This window comes from Euwallacea fornicatus, chromosome 3, assembly GCF_040115645.1.
Source record: "Euwallacea fornicatus isolate EFF26 chromosome 3, ASM4011564v1, whole genome shotgun sequence".
Lineage (NCBI taxonomy): Eukaryota > Metazoa > Arthropoda > Insecta > Coleoptera > Curculionidae > Euwallacea > Euwallacea fornicatus.
Window position 1 is genome coordinate 3889854 of NC_089543.1, and position 16181 is coordinate 3906034.

Below are 16181 nucleotides of genomic sequence, written 5' to 3' on the forward strand. Positions count from 1 at the left end.
CCGATCATACTCCCTAATACTTTTTCTTAGATTATTATAATTTTATATTAAAGTTATAAAATTAATAGCAGGGAAAACATAGTAAAACGCAAACATTTTGTATTTTTTCTTTATTCATTCCACATTAGTACATAAAATGAATAATTTTTCACTTGCACCAATTAAAATCTGGTCATTAAGAGAGCCACACCAATACTAATGGATTTTTTTGTCCCGCCACAGCCTTCAATATCACACATAGTGTGCAGAATGTAGTGGAGGATTTTTTCTATCGAGGGTAAAAATTAAGTAATCTCACCTGGACATACAGTCACAACATAATATGTAATTATTACAAGAAAGTCTCACATTTGAAATGCCATATGTAATTCTCCTGTTCGATTTAGCTAATCTGCACCATTTTATTGTTAGAAGTCACATTGCATAGGGAATTTTTGGAAGATATAGCTGTTCAAATGTAAGCAAATAAACACTAAGAGGAAGTTCATTTAAATATTAGGCATATATGTGTGAAAGTAAATAAACCGCACAATTTTGCGTTTTCGAGCGATTATGAACTAAAATATGTCTTTTATATTTTACACTACAACGCTGCTGCTTCATCACAGATTCAATTACATGCTCTCGCTTACACTAACCATTTTGTAATTGAAAATTTTCCGATACCTAAAAGTGTTTTTCCTATTTTTCTAAAATCGTATTGGACTAGTGGCTAAATTTTATAAAAATTTACAATTATCTATAATGTGGCTTTTCTCAGAGTATGTATAATACATTATTAAATGTTTTTACACCAATGAGCAACAAAAATATGCACTACTATACGAGAGCTAATGTTTTTTTTTTTGTTAAATTACTTGCAAACAGGGTCACTCAGCAGATATTACTTTATACTTACATCTAAAAAGACATATTTTGCTTAAATATATAAAAATCAAATTATTAAACTGAAACTATTTTTGAATGTTCAAGCATTGCCATTTGCTTAGCAAAAATTAATAAATGAATAATAGAAACACGATATAGAAAATAATGACTTCTAGTGATCTTCAGAAAAGTGTATGACTTAAAACTTGTAAACTTATAATATAAAGCTGTTTGAAGACACTTGTAAAATCGTAAAAGATACCTAATAGTACTTAGGAAATTAAAGACGAAGAGTTAGGAACTACTAACACGAAAATAGTAGACTGACATAAATATAAAAGTAATCCTCCAACAAATTACATCATATTCAGATCACAAATCAATTATTTTGGTACAATAACTGTTAAATATATATTTACCCTATGAGATTCACGTGCCTCTTAAACAGCAATTGCCGTTTGACTGCAGCTAGTAGGGTGATATTTGCAATTTAAATACCCAGAAAAAACCAAAGCTATACATAAAATACCTGCTTCAACTAGAACTTAAGCACTTAATTTTTTTTTTGCACTAAAATATTACGGTTTTCCTCTGACTATTTCGTCAATTGCGAAATTATACAAAACATAAATAACTCAATTACTCCAAGAGTACTAAACTTTTTAAGTCCCATTAAACATATTTCCATCTGATAGAATGGAATTGCATGTTAGAAAAAGATACAAGAAAATACTGATACATATATTATCAATCACAGAAGCAGATATTCCTGCTCTGCAAAACCAAACCAACCATTTTTTACTGCTACAGGACGGAAAATGTTTAAAACGACACAAAAAGAGTAGTAATAAATAAATAATTAATCGCAGCCTATTCAGATTATGCTTCAAACGAACAATTATTTACATCAAAGTGAGACCAGAATTTAAGGGGAAGTAGATGTCACTGGAATCTCTTCCAAAGGTGGCTCTCTCCGGTTAGATGGAACAAATTCAGCGGCTTCTGGGTTAAGCTTTGAAGTGGTTACTTCAATGCTATCACCAGACCTTTTTTGAAATAAAGATATAAAAAACAAATGGAAATTACTAGCCTGGCAATAAATGAAATATAAATCAATTTTGCGATTTTTTGTCAACTAATTTGTTTTTAAAATTATATGAGCATAATTTATTGGAATTTGAAATAGTATATAGCTGGAAAACAAAAAATGTTCAACTTTACACTATGAAAATAGCTAGTCCAAACTTATAAAGGTATTAAATGTAATACACAGAAAGTGTAACAATCCTCGCTTTTTCTGTTGTTTTTTTTTATGTTTCAATTACAAACAGGCAGGTCATTTAGAAACACTACCCAAAATGCTAATAGACAAGCCAAATGCATATAAACAAAACCACTTTAAAAAATCTATTTTTGGATACAATACGGAATATAAATATATTTATCTGCGCTACAAATTGGTTACAAACTTTCCAAACAACTTTATTGGGGCTTGCAAAAATACCTCCTGACTTGTTTTCAACCATATCAGATAATTCTTTTATAATATTTACATTTAAAACTTCTTGACTAATGTTTGTTTATATTGATTATAGGATATAAGCAGACATAATGGAATTATCAATTGCAAATTTATTTGAGACGCAGAAAAAGATCGACAGAAAAAAGGAGAAATAATTGAAGAATCTGAAGATACAGAGAGATGTTTTTGTCTACCAAAATATTCTTAGAAAAATATAATATTTTGTAGACTGCTTTATAATGAATTAACAAATATATTTACCCTTCTGAAGAATTTTGATATGAACCATTTTCTGTACTCATGTAAGCGATGCACTCCTCCATTAATGCTTCTTCCTCCAAGCGTTGCATGACCTATTAGAAAATTTCATACACATCCATGCAAACCAAGTAAACTAACAATTGTTACAGGTTAAACTTTATAGGTAAAAGCTTTACATAAAGTAACAAATAGGTATACTTCTGCCTACATACAAATGTTATTAAAACATATGTATATGCAGAATTTATTATAACAAAATGTATGTAATATTCTGCTATTTTAAAAAGAAAGGCAATCCTAAGCATTGAAATTTTATATATTTTTTATTTGAAAAATGAAGAATAGGAGCATCTGTAAAGATATGTATAAACACATTCTTTAAATTTAAAAGTAATGTGCTTGATACATGGTCAGTTAGTGCTTGAGCACAAAGCATCTACCTACATCCTATGTAGGTTTTTTTTTTAATAAAGTTTAATATATATATACAATTAACTTAAATCTCTGATATATCAGTATTCAAAGCTTGTTTACAACTTTTACATATTGACTCAGGGTTTTGAACAAGGTTATATGAGAGTGGCCTTAGTAGTCTGTTACCAATAAGCATTGGACTAGAATTATAAACTAGCTGCAAGAATTGTTGTTGCTGAAATATAGTTACAAACCTCCTTATCAAACTCTTCTTCATTTTCCATCCACATATATTCGGAAAAGTCATTTTCCGGAGGAGCATCAAAGTCTTCCACATTGGTGTTTTCAATCTCTTCAGAAGCAATAGACAAAGAACTCTCTTCGTATTCGTAGATTCCGTTATCTGTAGTGTCTTCTACGGTTGGTGGCATTTTCATAGCTTAAAAAGGATGAAATATTGAAAAAAATAAGGTCAATATTAGTAAACGTATTCCTCCATTTTAAACTGAAAGAATAATGGATTTTGTGTCTAAAAATGCACGATGAGAATGTGTAAATCTTACCTTAGGGCAGACGATAGCAAAATAGGTGTTAAACCTGTGAATTTGGGTTTACAAAGATCGTTTATTTGGCCAAATAATTTTTTATTGAATCGCAATAAACAGCTTTTGTGTTGTCAATAGCCAAGCCACCAACAACTCGACAATGTTGCCATTCTAAAGACTAACTTTTCATGTCATCTTTACAGGTTGGTTGAAATTTAAGACAACAAACCTTAAAATTTTTTTTTGACATTATTGAAAATGATGCTAAAACATTTTTTGAATGAACACCAAATTCATGTGTATCAATATTTATTTGAAAAAGGATAGTAACTGTGAAATCAGTTTTCAACTAACCAAGAAACTAGGAATAAAATTGTAATGTGGCAACGCTGATGAAAAGCAGAAGTGAAGAAAACAACCAGTGTTGTCAAATCTTATACACGTTGCCATTCTTGTGCGCATCAAGAAGACAACCAGAACCGTCCTTGCAATTTTGGATAATGATAATTAAAAAATTTTACACTAACCATTACTCCTTTCCCCTTCACCCGGCTCTATGAAACTGAAAGATTTCTGGTCAGCAGTATAAACCAGTTATATCTTCTGATAATTAATTTTATTCGATAAGTTTTTCTTATTGTTAAGTAATGATTTATTATTATTGAAAGGAATAATAACATCTAAACTCTAAACCCGTTGCTTGATGGGTTGAGCGAATGCTTCAATTGTAAGTATTGTTACGGCTAGCAGGCGCTACAGGGAAAAGGCAAAGGGCAAAAAAAGGATTTATCCTGGTGATTTATTGATTCTTTTTATCTATTTATGTCAAATATTCTGGTATGCTTATTTGTGTTAATGTTGGCATCTTTATAAGAAAATTGTGGAAACTTGTAGACACAAGAGTTTCAGCTTTAGAAGACCGTTGTTAAAAATAATTGAATTTTAATACAGACATGAGAACGAATCTATTGTAATAAGCAATATTAAAGTGTTTAGTAGTAAATAATGATTGTGATTAGTAGACTATTAATTAGCAAATTGTAGCTGTGTTAATTGTGTGTTTGATGTGTGTATTTGCTGCGTCAGTAAATAAAGTTTATGTTAAAAGCGAGTTACTCGAACCACGAATTCGCAACTATTAGTGTTAAAAACGAGATTGGAGAAGAAAAAGTGGAAACTTAACCAGAAAGTTCTACAACCGGAAAATAAGTTCTGGCAACATTAAAAATGGCAAAAGTTTCACAAATCGACAGAGTTAGAAATAGCTATATAAAATGAAATTTCGCGAAGCTCAAGGATATAAAACAAGGCACTAATTCAAGCCCTTAAATCCGAAGCTCTTCTCCATATATAAGAATGACAGTTTGCCAACATCGCCGAGATCTACCTGCAATCAGCTTACTCGAATTGATGAACAATTTGCCAGTCAAGGTTCAAACTTTAGTAAAGAGGATGCGATCATCAATGAACAGACAGAATATTAAGTGCTTTAATTGTGGCAAATTTTAATTTGATTAAGTTCACCAAGATCCCCCCAAGATCTTAAGAGGAAAACTAATGAGTTAGTTTAAGACCAACACAATTATATGAAAAAAAGCAATTGTAATGAGTGATATTACAGTATTTGATAGTGCATAGTAAGTAGATTATTATCTGTGTTTATCTTTAAGGTGATAGTGTTTATGTTGAAAGTGAGTATACTGGAACTATTGAAACCTAGAATCACAATAATATATTATATTTTACTAAAGCTATTACTAAGAAATTTGTGTTTCTTTGTAATAAAAATACTTGCGTTTATCGAAAAGTCATATTACTTTATTTTTATTACAAATGGACAATGTGAGAGTCTAGATATTAAAGAATATACATGAAAACTTTGTAGATGCCTACTTACATTACAAAATGAAACGCCCCGACTACACAAACTAAAGCAGCGGGAATTTTTTTTTAACAAATATAGCTTATAGATGGTAAAATACTTCAGCAAATTTATACTCTGCATTTAATCAAAAATATAAGGAAGAACTAAGATTAATGTTATTTGTTGCAAGGCTGACCATGTTTATCGTCTTCTTTTTTTCGTTGCTTCTCTCGCATTACTTCAGCATCTCTGAAAAGAAATTGTAATCCTTGAGATTTTAAGAAATTTTAATGATTCATTTGTTGGTGTGTAAGAACTTGGTGTATTGACATTTTAAAATTTTGCTAAGTTACTGTTTGAGGTTCCGAATAATACAAGAAATGAAATATTTTATTTCACATTCTAAAAATTATTGACTTGTTTGACACAAAAAACAAATGGGCAATAAAAAAATAATCTTCAAAATCTGTTTTTATAATGCACTGTTTCCTAAATTTCACAGTGAAATTTTCCTTCAATTTAACTGCTAACTATCTATTTTTGTTTAAAAGAACTTCATGCTAAACCAAGCTTTTTTTGCATATATTGTAGAATCTATATTGAAATTAATAATTCATAGAACTCATAAAAATATGATTAGCAGCAAACATTATAAGAAAATCATATTCATTCAGTTATAAAGGCCCCAAGGATACAATCTTCTATGTTCTTTTATCCATTTATAGATGTATGATGTATCACTGTCTTCTTTAATAACAGACATTTCAATTTACATTGCAATCTATATCCATTCAAGATATTTTGATGATTAACAGTTTACTGCTACTTTTAAGTTATATTTATAAAATCTGTGTTTCAAGGGTGTTCCTAAATTTCAATTTGCTGGATAATGTTATGCTACTAGCTCTTATCAGTAACAATTACAATTGAAGCTTGGGGTTGAAAAAAAGAAAACTCTCAGTTTGACCAAGGACTTATTTCAATATCCACCATTATCAGGTGACTAATAATTTTCAATAATAAATCACTTGCATGCAAGCACAACCAACAGCATTTTCTAGTGGAAAACTAGGATAAATATAATGTATTTTAATTTCCTTCTAATGATTCTGTCTGAAGTAGTAATGAAATACAGTAGTTTAGTATTAAATTTGTCAATAGAAAACTTACAAATCTCAAAAATGTAACTCTTGGCACTTGATAAACGTGGATTTATAAATGTACCCTAAACACTCAAGCAACTGCTTCAAACTGACCATTCTTGTACATGTATTGCAGTAGTTAGTAGGTCACACTATTGATACTAGTGTGACACTGTGACCTGTCCAGAATTCATAAATTCATAGAGGGGATCTAAACTGATGATAAAGGTTCATTTTTACCTAGCCTTTCTTTGTTCTACAGTTAGTCCATCTTGTTTTTTGCCCTTATTCTTATCCTGTTGTTTCTTTTGGTTTTTTTCTCTGGCCTGGTCACGTTGGTTGCCACCTATGAAAACCACATATTATTATGTTGCATAGAGGCAATGAAGGTGTCTAAAATTAACTTACGGGTCATTTTGAAGAAATATTTATATAAAAAAAACAGCACGAGAAGGGATACAAAGAATAATGAATAGGCTTCCGAAGGCCGCAGCCTTTTCTAAAAATCGACAACAATCCGAAAATTAAAATAATTTGATAGGGAGTAAGAATTCAGAAAAAAGCTAAAAATTTAAAGATAGAAATGTATCCCGTATTCTCGTTCTCCTTCGATTTCTAGACGAAAATAATGCTTTTGTGATTAAACTTAAAAAAACTTTAATTTCCAACAAGTCCTCTGCGGCAATTGGTTAGAGGCTGGAAAACGACAATAGGATTGGACGGATTCTACGAAAAAATAATTGTAGGAACTTAGCTACATTGACGTTCTAGATATGGTGCAGGATTGACGTTTAACAAAAAGCAGCGTTGTCATGATGCAAAAGAGATCAAAATGTAAAAATACAATGAGAAGTGGCATGTGTCACGTAACTTGCTTTGGTTTTTCAATGAATGTGTAATTAGTGTAAATAAATCTTAAAGATATTGAGACGAACTTTTTTAATTAATTCTTATCTTTGTAGGCCGGTTACTTTCAAATTGAAATTCTAAAATGGATTACAATAAGGAACATTCATTTAACTTTTAATTGATTTTTTTTATAGATTACCAAGTATTTTCTTATGCTGATATAATGTTACGATATAGTTATAAAGCGATTTTGGCCTTTGATTTGTTAGCGCACATCCCAAATTGGTTTGTTCTTGCTTTGTTCTTTTCATTAGATCAAATAAGGATAAAACACATTAGTTTGTGATCCTAAACGCATCTGCCCAAGGCAGCCGAAATCGGTTCTCGAAGATAAGCAAAATTGGCAATGCCGATTGCTATTTTTGACGTTCAACTGACATTTCTGATATTTTTAATAAACAATGGCGAACATTCTCTATTCCTGAAGATGTTTTGGAAAGGCGCCTTATTTTCTTTTGAGTTAATGTAGGCCCCTACATCATATAAATCATGATTGAACATTACATTTTGACAATAATAAATATGACTCTGCTGCTTTAACATATCAAGAAGTTTCGTGCTAAGGCCCATAGACAATGAGAAAAAATGGCTTCAAATTCTTACAGGTATTCAATCAATATTTTATTAATGTCACACCCCGACCCAAAAGCGCGTATTTTAGGGTGGAATGGGTGGAAATCATAGAGCCCAAGACTCAGGAGCATATGTATGCGAATTTAGCCACTGGAGAGTGTGTATGGGACCCACCCGAAGGAGTACCAGTGAAAAGAACAGATTCAAACCAATGGTGGGAACTGTTTGACCAGAAAACAGCTAGATTTTATTACTACAATGCTACATCACAGAGGACAGTCTGGCATAAGCCTACCAATTGTGACATTATTCCTTTAGCCAAATTGCAAACATTGAAACATAATACAGATTGCACCCCTGCTGTTACCAGCAATCAAGCCACTCAAACAGGTAAGAAGTGTCTCAGGACCTCATTTTAGCCATCATCAGTTTAGAGTAAGTATTTATTTTGAAATTAAAATCAAATTAAACATTAGTTATAATGCTAATATTCAATAGGAATATGCAATATAGTGTGTTATATGTGCTTTTTAAAATTTTTAGCCTTTATACTATTAAAATGATATTTTTGTGTGATACACTTCATTGATATTTTATATAGTCCCTATATCAAATGCTATTTTGGGTATTTTCCCAAGTAGGTTCAGCTTCAGAGCGTGGTCAAGCATTGAGTTTATCTGCTAGTACCCCCCAATTACGCCGAAAGCCCAGTGACTTATGTCGAAGCAGCAGCTTTAGCCAAAGAGGGGCTGAAGCCCCATTGTATTCAAATTGGCATGATTCTCATTTGCTACCTTTGGAGCACTTTTTGCTTAATAATAGTAGGGACTCTGACAGTGATCATTCAGACAGTGGCAGTGAATCTTTAACAGGTAGGTTTTGTCAAATTTATGAACCTATGTAATTTGAGTAAGATAACTTATTGAAAATATTATTCATTCTACTAGATTTTACCTCTATACTATTATTTATCTCAATTTAGTTGAAACTAGTACTAATATTTTCTGAATAAAGTGAAATTTCATTTATATGAAATCCAAAATTAAATCTTAAATATATATTTTTGTAAGTATACAATATGGAATGGATCCTAATGTTCTCAGGCCACGAACCCGATAATGAAGACTCTGACCAATCTGAGGGCAGCTATTTACCCCACAGACTATCTCACAGGCAAGTGGAGTATCTTAACTTGCCACCAGGAGTCAGTACAGGTCAGTGTTGCTCTATGGTTGAGTTTAATAAACTGCCAAATGTCTCTCTCATGGATAGAGCCTAGAGAGCGTGAAAGGGAATGCCCACCAACTCCAATGCTAAAACCTCTTGCCGAACCGCCTTTGCAACCAGAGAGAGAAGCTGATATGGAGAAGTTTGCTGCAGATAATTTGAATCTTGGTGGTAGAGGTCTCTTCAGGAGAAAAGCCAGCGTCCGCGATCTCCTTAGTTGGACGCAAAGAAGCTTACAACGACCTTTACTGGCGTCAAGTAAACCAGTTTATAAGCAGGCGCTTGAAATGTTTAGGTATTTACTTAATCTTATTCCATCAATTTATATTTTAACTTAATTGCACTCTGCAGGCAAGTTCAAATGTATATGGGAGACCGCAAAGCCCGTCCGGGTATTTCCCTGAATTCCCTTCTGATGGAAATCTTAGGCACTGCACATGTACAGGCACTGTTGCGTGACGAATTGTTTGTTCAACTTTGCAAACAAACTACGGAAAATCCGAGGAGAGAATCTTTGTTGCGTGGATGGGAACTGTTGACAATCGCCCTGGCTTTTATCCCTCCTAGTCCTGTGTTCCAGCCCGCGTTATTAGGGTACCTGAATAGACATAGAGACCCCACATTTTCTCGTGTGTTCCCGGATGTTAATCGTTGGCCTATACATGTACAGGTAAGTTGTTTGTTTTCAAAAATCGGAATCAACCTAAACTCGTCAGATTTTCATATATCTTTTTAATTTGCAGTAACCTGACTCAAGTTTATTCTCATGCGATGTAATTGTTTCAAACTCAAAATGATTGTCAATTTAGTCATTGAAGTACAAGGAAAATTTGTTAAAAACGTTGTTACTTATATGGTTATCCCAAATATCTTTTTTTTATTTAATCAATGTACGCATTGGTTAGAAATCAAGTTTGTGTCTTTCTCTTAGGTTAACCATTACGCTACCGTAGCTTGTCAGCGTCTCGAAAGGATAGGTGCTGGAGGTAAACGCACAGCAAAAAGGCCTCAAGCGGATGATATCGAGGCGGCCAGGAAGCAGATATTTCAAGCCAGCCTGTTTGGAAACACGTTACGAGAAGTAATGCAGTTACAATCAAGCCGTTGGCCCAATCGACGACTGCCCTGGCCTCAAATCGAGCTGTCAAAGCAGGTGTTGAAGCTGCAGGGCCTCCAAACCGAAGGAATATTCAGAGTATCTGCTGATGTAGATGAAGTGAACAGACTCAAGGGCCAAATGGACAAATGGGAGCTTAGCGAGCCGAGCGATGCCCATGTCCCCGCAAATCTACTTAAATTGTGGTTAAGAGAACTTTACGAGCCGTTAATCCCCGACTCTCTATATGCAGAATGCGTAGCCGAACCCATGACATCGAGGCGAGCTTGTGATTTAGTCCTACGTTTACCCACTTTACATAGATTAGTATTGTGTTATTTAATTAGATTCTTGCAGACGTTCAATAAGCCTGAAGTTATACAGCATACCAAAATGGACGCCTCGAATTTGGCCATGGTTTTCGCCCCTAATTGCTTGCGATGCATGGCGAGCGATCCTCGAACTATGTTCGACAATGCTCGCAAAGAAATGGCGTTTTTGAGGTGTCTGATACTTGACCTTGATACAGAGTGTGTTCGAGATATGATCTGACCTCAGCTTTTTATTTGTATATTTATACCATTATGATTATTGTACCTTTTTTATTATACATAATAGATATGCGTCTCGTGTTTTCACCTGTAGTTTGGTTTTTGGTTCCTTCTATTGCCGTTCCCGTTAGGGAGTCAGATGTAGGATCCTGCCCGGATGCTCAGTTGTTGATAGTAAAATATATAAAATAAATAAAAATGTATTAAAAAGTAAAATTTTACAGTTTGTGTTTTTGAAATCCACGGGGTGAGCATAGCTCGAAAATTCAAGATCCCATGAACGAGATGTGGGAGAGGTAAGTTGGTTATGCAGAGTAATCAAGCGGTTGAGTTATCACTTCGAAACTACTTTTATGAAAAAATATTCTCGTGTTTTTATTAATCTCTATATTAGTACTAAAAAAATAGAACCTTCATTTATCAGTGATACCCTGCTCCGTTATAATAACATCTTTTGTATTACAGTTTTTGAGGGATTTCCCGGCGACCGTTTCTACGAACAATAGAAACTCTTGACAAATTCGTAATCAACCCTCATCATACTCCAGCCCATAAACTAATCTAAAAGTCGATTATCGATCTCACCACCACCCTTCATCACATTAACTTGTTGGCTTAATAGGATTGGGATCTGAAACGATTTTAGTGTTGTGAGGAAATTTATGATCGACTATTTTCCATGTGAAGACCTAATTTACATCCCTGTGGAGTTTTACTTCGGGTTGCCATATAATGTTAGAACTTTACTCAAGTACTTATGCAATCTATGAAGTTCGGGTGTGTACAATTTGGCTTTTAGTAATACAATTGGGGGATGCTCGTTTACCGATATTATCAAAAATATTGGAAACAAGCTTACTTAAATTCTTTTTTTCGACATTAATTGCAAGTGAATTCCATAGAAATTGCCAAATTAATTGGCGACACTTTTTATAATTCATCCTTTATATCTATGTAGCGGAAATTTCAAATAAGTAAATATTCCAATAGCTTTCTGAGACACTTCGCATCTCCCAGCGGTTTTAAAGTGATTTTTAGTAATTTTTTACAGTATTTAAAGATTGGGCTTGTCAAGAGTTTGTCAAAAGTGTGAAGAGAATTAAAAAAAATATTAGACATTTTTTTTTTTTGAGAATTTGCAGGGATTTTTGGGAACTTATATGGCACTTAATTTTTAATTCATCCTTTGACATTTTTAGGGGTATTTTAGAAACTACTTACTTGCAATTTTGAAGATTTCTTAGTATTTCATTTTGTTTTCAGCAACTTATTTAGATTGGTCAATACATATTTAATTATACATGCTCTTTGGCAGTGTCGATTTTAGCAAGTCTGGCGTTCTGGACGAAATTTTTGTTCACCGCTCCCCTACCTCCAAAAAGACTGCTGACCAGGGACGTAAACCGCTCTGGGTCGTGGTCCAATTTTTCCTTGCCCCCCATGAAGCCAGTACTTTTGTGTAGTGATTTCAATTCAACACATTTAAAGAGTTGCCTTTTTGACTACTTGGTTGTAGTGGCTGCATATGGTGTGTGGTGAATGTATATGCTAAAATCATATCCAAAGGTATATGTAAAATACAGGGAATCTAAAAAAAGGGGCAAAGTTATAATTTAGTTAGTTATAAATGGATTTTGATGAGTTAAAATAGCTATGAGCTAATGCAGCAAAATGAGCTTAAAACAAAATAAAATATGTTTTTCATACCATACGACATAACGTTAAAGTTGATTTTTTAAAATTCAACTTCTGCTTCTGGTGTCAACTTCAGAATTTCAAATAGGTCTCCATATTTTTTTTACATTTTTTGCTAAAAAGTACTTTTATGAAATTGATGATGTTGGATAAGTTAATGCTAAAATAATTTTTAACTGCAAAAAAAAAATTAAACAATATGCAAAATGCAACATATACTTAACTCATAGTGCTCGAATGTTTCAATTTTTTTCAGTTAAAAATTGTTTTAGCATTAACTTATCCAACATCATTAAATTCAGAAAAGTACTTTCTAGCAAAAAATGTATAAAAAAATGTGCAATTTATTTGAAGTTTTGAAGTTGATACCTGAAGCAGAAATTGAGTTAAAAAAATCAATTTTGACGTTACTTAGTAGCCTTAGAAATATAATTTTATTCGGTTTTTAGTTAATCAAAATGCGTTTATAAATATCTGAATTATGATTGCGACCGTTTCCTTAGACACTCTGTATAATGCGCAAGAATGATTGTTTCCTGCATATTCTGTTTGGATCGTCGTAAGAATACAAAGAAGTTGATTGTATTTTTGAGACTATGTGAATAGAGACAATTTGGCAGCATTTAGCGCTTTTCTCCAATTTGTGAGAATGCACAAATCCCACGAACTGAGAGAAAAAGCCGAATTTGTTCGGGGTTTATGAATCGATTTGTTTCGAAATTGCGCTAAATCTGAATATCAGATTATCATACTCGCTTGATAATATGGAAATTTGTGGACTTTGATATGGGAAGTTTGCAGGATTTGAGGGTGAATTAGGTTAGACGAGAAATAATCGAAGAACGCAGCGGTTGATTATAGTAATGATATGCATTAAAACAAATTTAAACAAATTTCTAGTTAACAAACAATAATCGCCATTCGACATTTAAATTGAGTGTCAAATGAACGAGCATTCTAGGGCTGACAGAACCACCTGTTTAGTCTAATTTGAATTCCTGCATCAGACTGACAGGCGCACCCTCATTCAGCCATCCCGCTTTGCTAATTACGGACTAGCGTTTAATTGTCGTCATTTTTAATTTTGGGCCTTTAACGTTTCCAGATTATTCCGATTTCCATATTAAACGTTCCAATCTTGTTAAACTTTTGTTTTAAATTGTGACTTTTAATTCCGGGCCTTTATTTATTGGAAGAAATTCCTGCTCAAAATTAAAGAGTATTAGACTGAGGTGTGAGTTTTTTGGATTTATGCATCGAAAATATTCAAAATTTCTCTATGGACACAAAAAGCAGTAAACCCGAGCAATCATTAGAATATGATACTGTTGGCGCTAATGTTTACACCCTGGGGCTTGTCATGTTGCCAACGGGGATTTCAAATTTCCTCTGTTTACAGTACACGTGTACCGGCTATATTATGTTCGTTTTTATAATTCAAGGATTTATCGGCAAGCCTTGTTCCCCAGTTAGATAATAAAACTCGCATTATTGAAATTTTTCGTCGTAATTGAATGTCGTGAGCTAAATGAGCTAAAAGTTTAGAGAAAAGGAGCAAAACGCCCTTTCCATTGGGAAAATTGGACATGTAATATTCCAGTCATTTATGATCGGAAACAAAGGCTGCTGCATCACATATATGGAAAACCCAGACTTATACTTAAAACGCGAAATGCAAAGCAGTTAATAATATAGAGACGTAAATCTAGTTAGAACGCTTCCTTTCGGAAAACAACTTCTTCAGCTCTACTCCAGCTTTTTGGCTCCGAATACTGAGAATATTTATTGTTATTATGCTAGTTCTCTTTCCAAAGGGAAAATGAATGTGTCCAATAAACTAAAGCGCCGTTTCACCCTCAATTACGATTTTATAGCGGCATGCCTGCCCGCAGTTATTTGTGCAAACAAGCTCTTGAAGGCACCAGACCCATTTTTAATAACGAAGGAAAAATAATACTTTGTAACTTCACTGTTTACTCAGTTTTGATATAAAAACAAACCCACTCGGATCATTTTTTAGTGGAAACAAGGCGGGGAGTGGTGAACGGCAGACAGGGGGCCCTTGTTTTTTAATTTTCGGATGAAATATTTTTTAGGGACCAGCTTTGCCTATTCTACTCGCACATTTACTTTCGCAGTAATTTTATTCAAAAGTAGCCATCTTTATTATTAGTTTTTTAAAAGAAAATTGCGACTAAACTAATCGAATCTGCTGAAATCAGTGTCCTTCGTAATTCTCACCTGCCACCCCCTAACAAATCCAACTCAAAAGTCTTTAATGGCACACCCCATCTTAAAATGTACAGTTTAAAAGAATCAAGGATAGAGCATTATCTCCCAGGCTCCCTTAAGGGCATTAAATAACTTTTCTATTTTTAAACTAACGACAGTTATCCCTAAAATTGACTGACACAGTAAGTGCTTGTTTTATTAGGCTTAATGTCTACGTCTTAAAATGGGAGCCCGAATATTTCGTGTTACCCTAAGAAGAGCACAAGAGACTATACCATTTATTCTCATTACTTTCTGTATCACGATAATGCACTTCTTTTGCTAACTTTTCATCCCCATTTCGTGGGTCTCTTTTAAATCGAGAGTCATTGCTTTAGTGCGTAAAGTAAGGAACAAATGATTCAAACGTATATTTTCACTATTTCAATCTCACAGAAACTGCTACAGAGAAAACTGTTTTTAAATTAATTAATAATTTCGTTGGGCTTTTCAATCCACTACGGATGACGCAGTAGGTAATTAAATAATAGCCAGTCCCTTCACTAACTTTAATGCGATTATAACCTGATATGTTAACACTTTGCCCCGACCTGCCTTTTACAAGCTAACCGCGTATTAACTTTAATGGAAAATGTATCAAAGCCTTTCAACATATTCGCATTAACATGGGGCGTATGCGGGTATAGCATGGATTAAGCGGTCTTATCTCAATCTCATGTTTGAGAGCACTGCGCCCCAATTCCGACAAAACTGAATTATTACAGTTTTGATTGAATTGCTGCAATAACTTGTATAATTTCAATGTACGATTTCCATGTATTTCTATTAACTCTTCTTGGCTTGGTTTTTTGTAACCTGAAAATTCTATCATGAGAAGAGGAAAGAAGTTCTCAGGACAGTTCTTTTTCTGACCATTCTGCTCTAATAACACACCTTGCACAGTTATATCGATGTTATATACTGATTGTACTGCATTTTGTGCCATTCACGTAGATGTTTATTTTATTTTTTTAAATCTGTTGTATTCCTAATTGTCATTGTTCGTTGGTCCTACATGAACTTGTATAGATCAATGCAAGCGTATTTGATTTGTTATTGGACTATGAGGAATAGAATTGTCTTGATGATGCCACAATAAAACTGCGAAACGTTGGCAATTTTAAAGAATTGACTTTGTGTTTCCTGTTTTTGAATTCCCATATTATATCGAACCAAATCAACACAATTTCTATTAACGTCGTGTAGATTATTATTGAAGTTTCTGCTTTACCAGGACTTACATA

The 16181-nt window shown here is 33.3% G+C and overlaps 3 protein-coding genes across 4 annotated transcripts; 1 reads left to right on the forward strand and 2 right to left on the reverse strand.

Moving 5' to 3' along the window:
- Positions 1 to 95: 95 nt before the first annotated feature.
- On the reverse strand, positions 96 to 3781 carry Paip2 (polyA-binding protein interacting protein 2). Its single transcript, XM_066302491.1, has 4 exons — positions 3628 to 3781; positions 3319 to 3503; positions 2651 to 2742; positions 96 to 1913 (listed from the first exon to the last, which is right to left on the reverse strand). The coding sequence occupies exons 2-4, from the start codon at positions 3499 to 3501 to the stop codon at positions 1793 to 1795; spliced, it is 396 nt and encodes a 131-aa protein (XP_066158588.1). The 5' UTR covers positions 3502 to 3503; positions 3628 to 3781; the 3' UTR covers positions 96 to 1792.
- Positions 3782 to 5405: 1624 nt separating this feature from the next.
- Positions 5406 to 7258, reverse strand: LOC136350605 (putative SERF-like protein). The gene is made up of 3 exons (XM_066302492.1): positions 7024 to 7258; positions 6856 to 6961; positions 5406 to 5722 (listed from the first exon to the last, which is right to left on the reverse strand). Exons 1-3 carry the CDS (start codon positions 7028 to 7030, stop codon positions 5650 to 5652), a joined length of 186 nt encoding a protein of 61 aa, XP_066158589.1. The 5' UTR covers positions 7031 to 7258; the 3' UTR covers positions 5406 to 5649.
- A 623-nt stretch (positions 7259 to 7881) lies between these two features.
- Positions 7882 to 11058, forward strand: RhoGAP93B (MyTH4 and RhoGAP_KIAA1688 domain-containing protein RhoGAP93B). Of its 2 annotated transcripts, none has more exons than XM_066302482.1 (7): positions 7882 to 8129; positions 8186 to 8487; positions 8736 to 8969; positions 9201 to 9311; positions 9370 to 9619; positions 9676 to 9994; positions 10256 to 11058. In XM_066302482.1, exons 1-7 carry the CDS (start codon positions 8110 to 8112, stop codon positions 10970 to 10972), a joined length of 1953 nt encoding a protein of 650 aa, XP_066158579.1. In that variant the 5' UTR covers positions 7882 to 8109; the 3' UTR covers positions 10973 to 11058. The 2 variants fall into 2 exon arrangements, with proteins under 2 accessions (XP_066158579.1, XP_066158581.1); XM_066302484.1 differs by having other exon boundaries at positions 7883 to 8129; positions 8739 to 8969.
- Positions 11059 to 16181: the final 5123 nt, after the last annotated feature.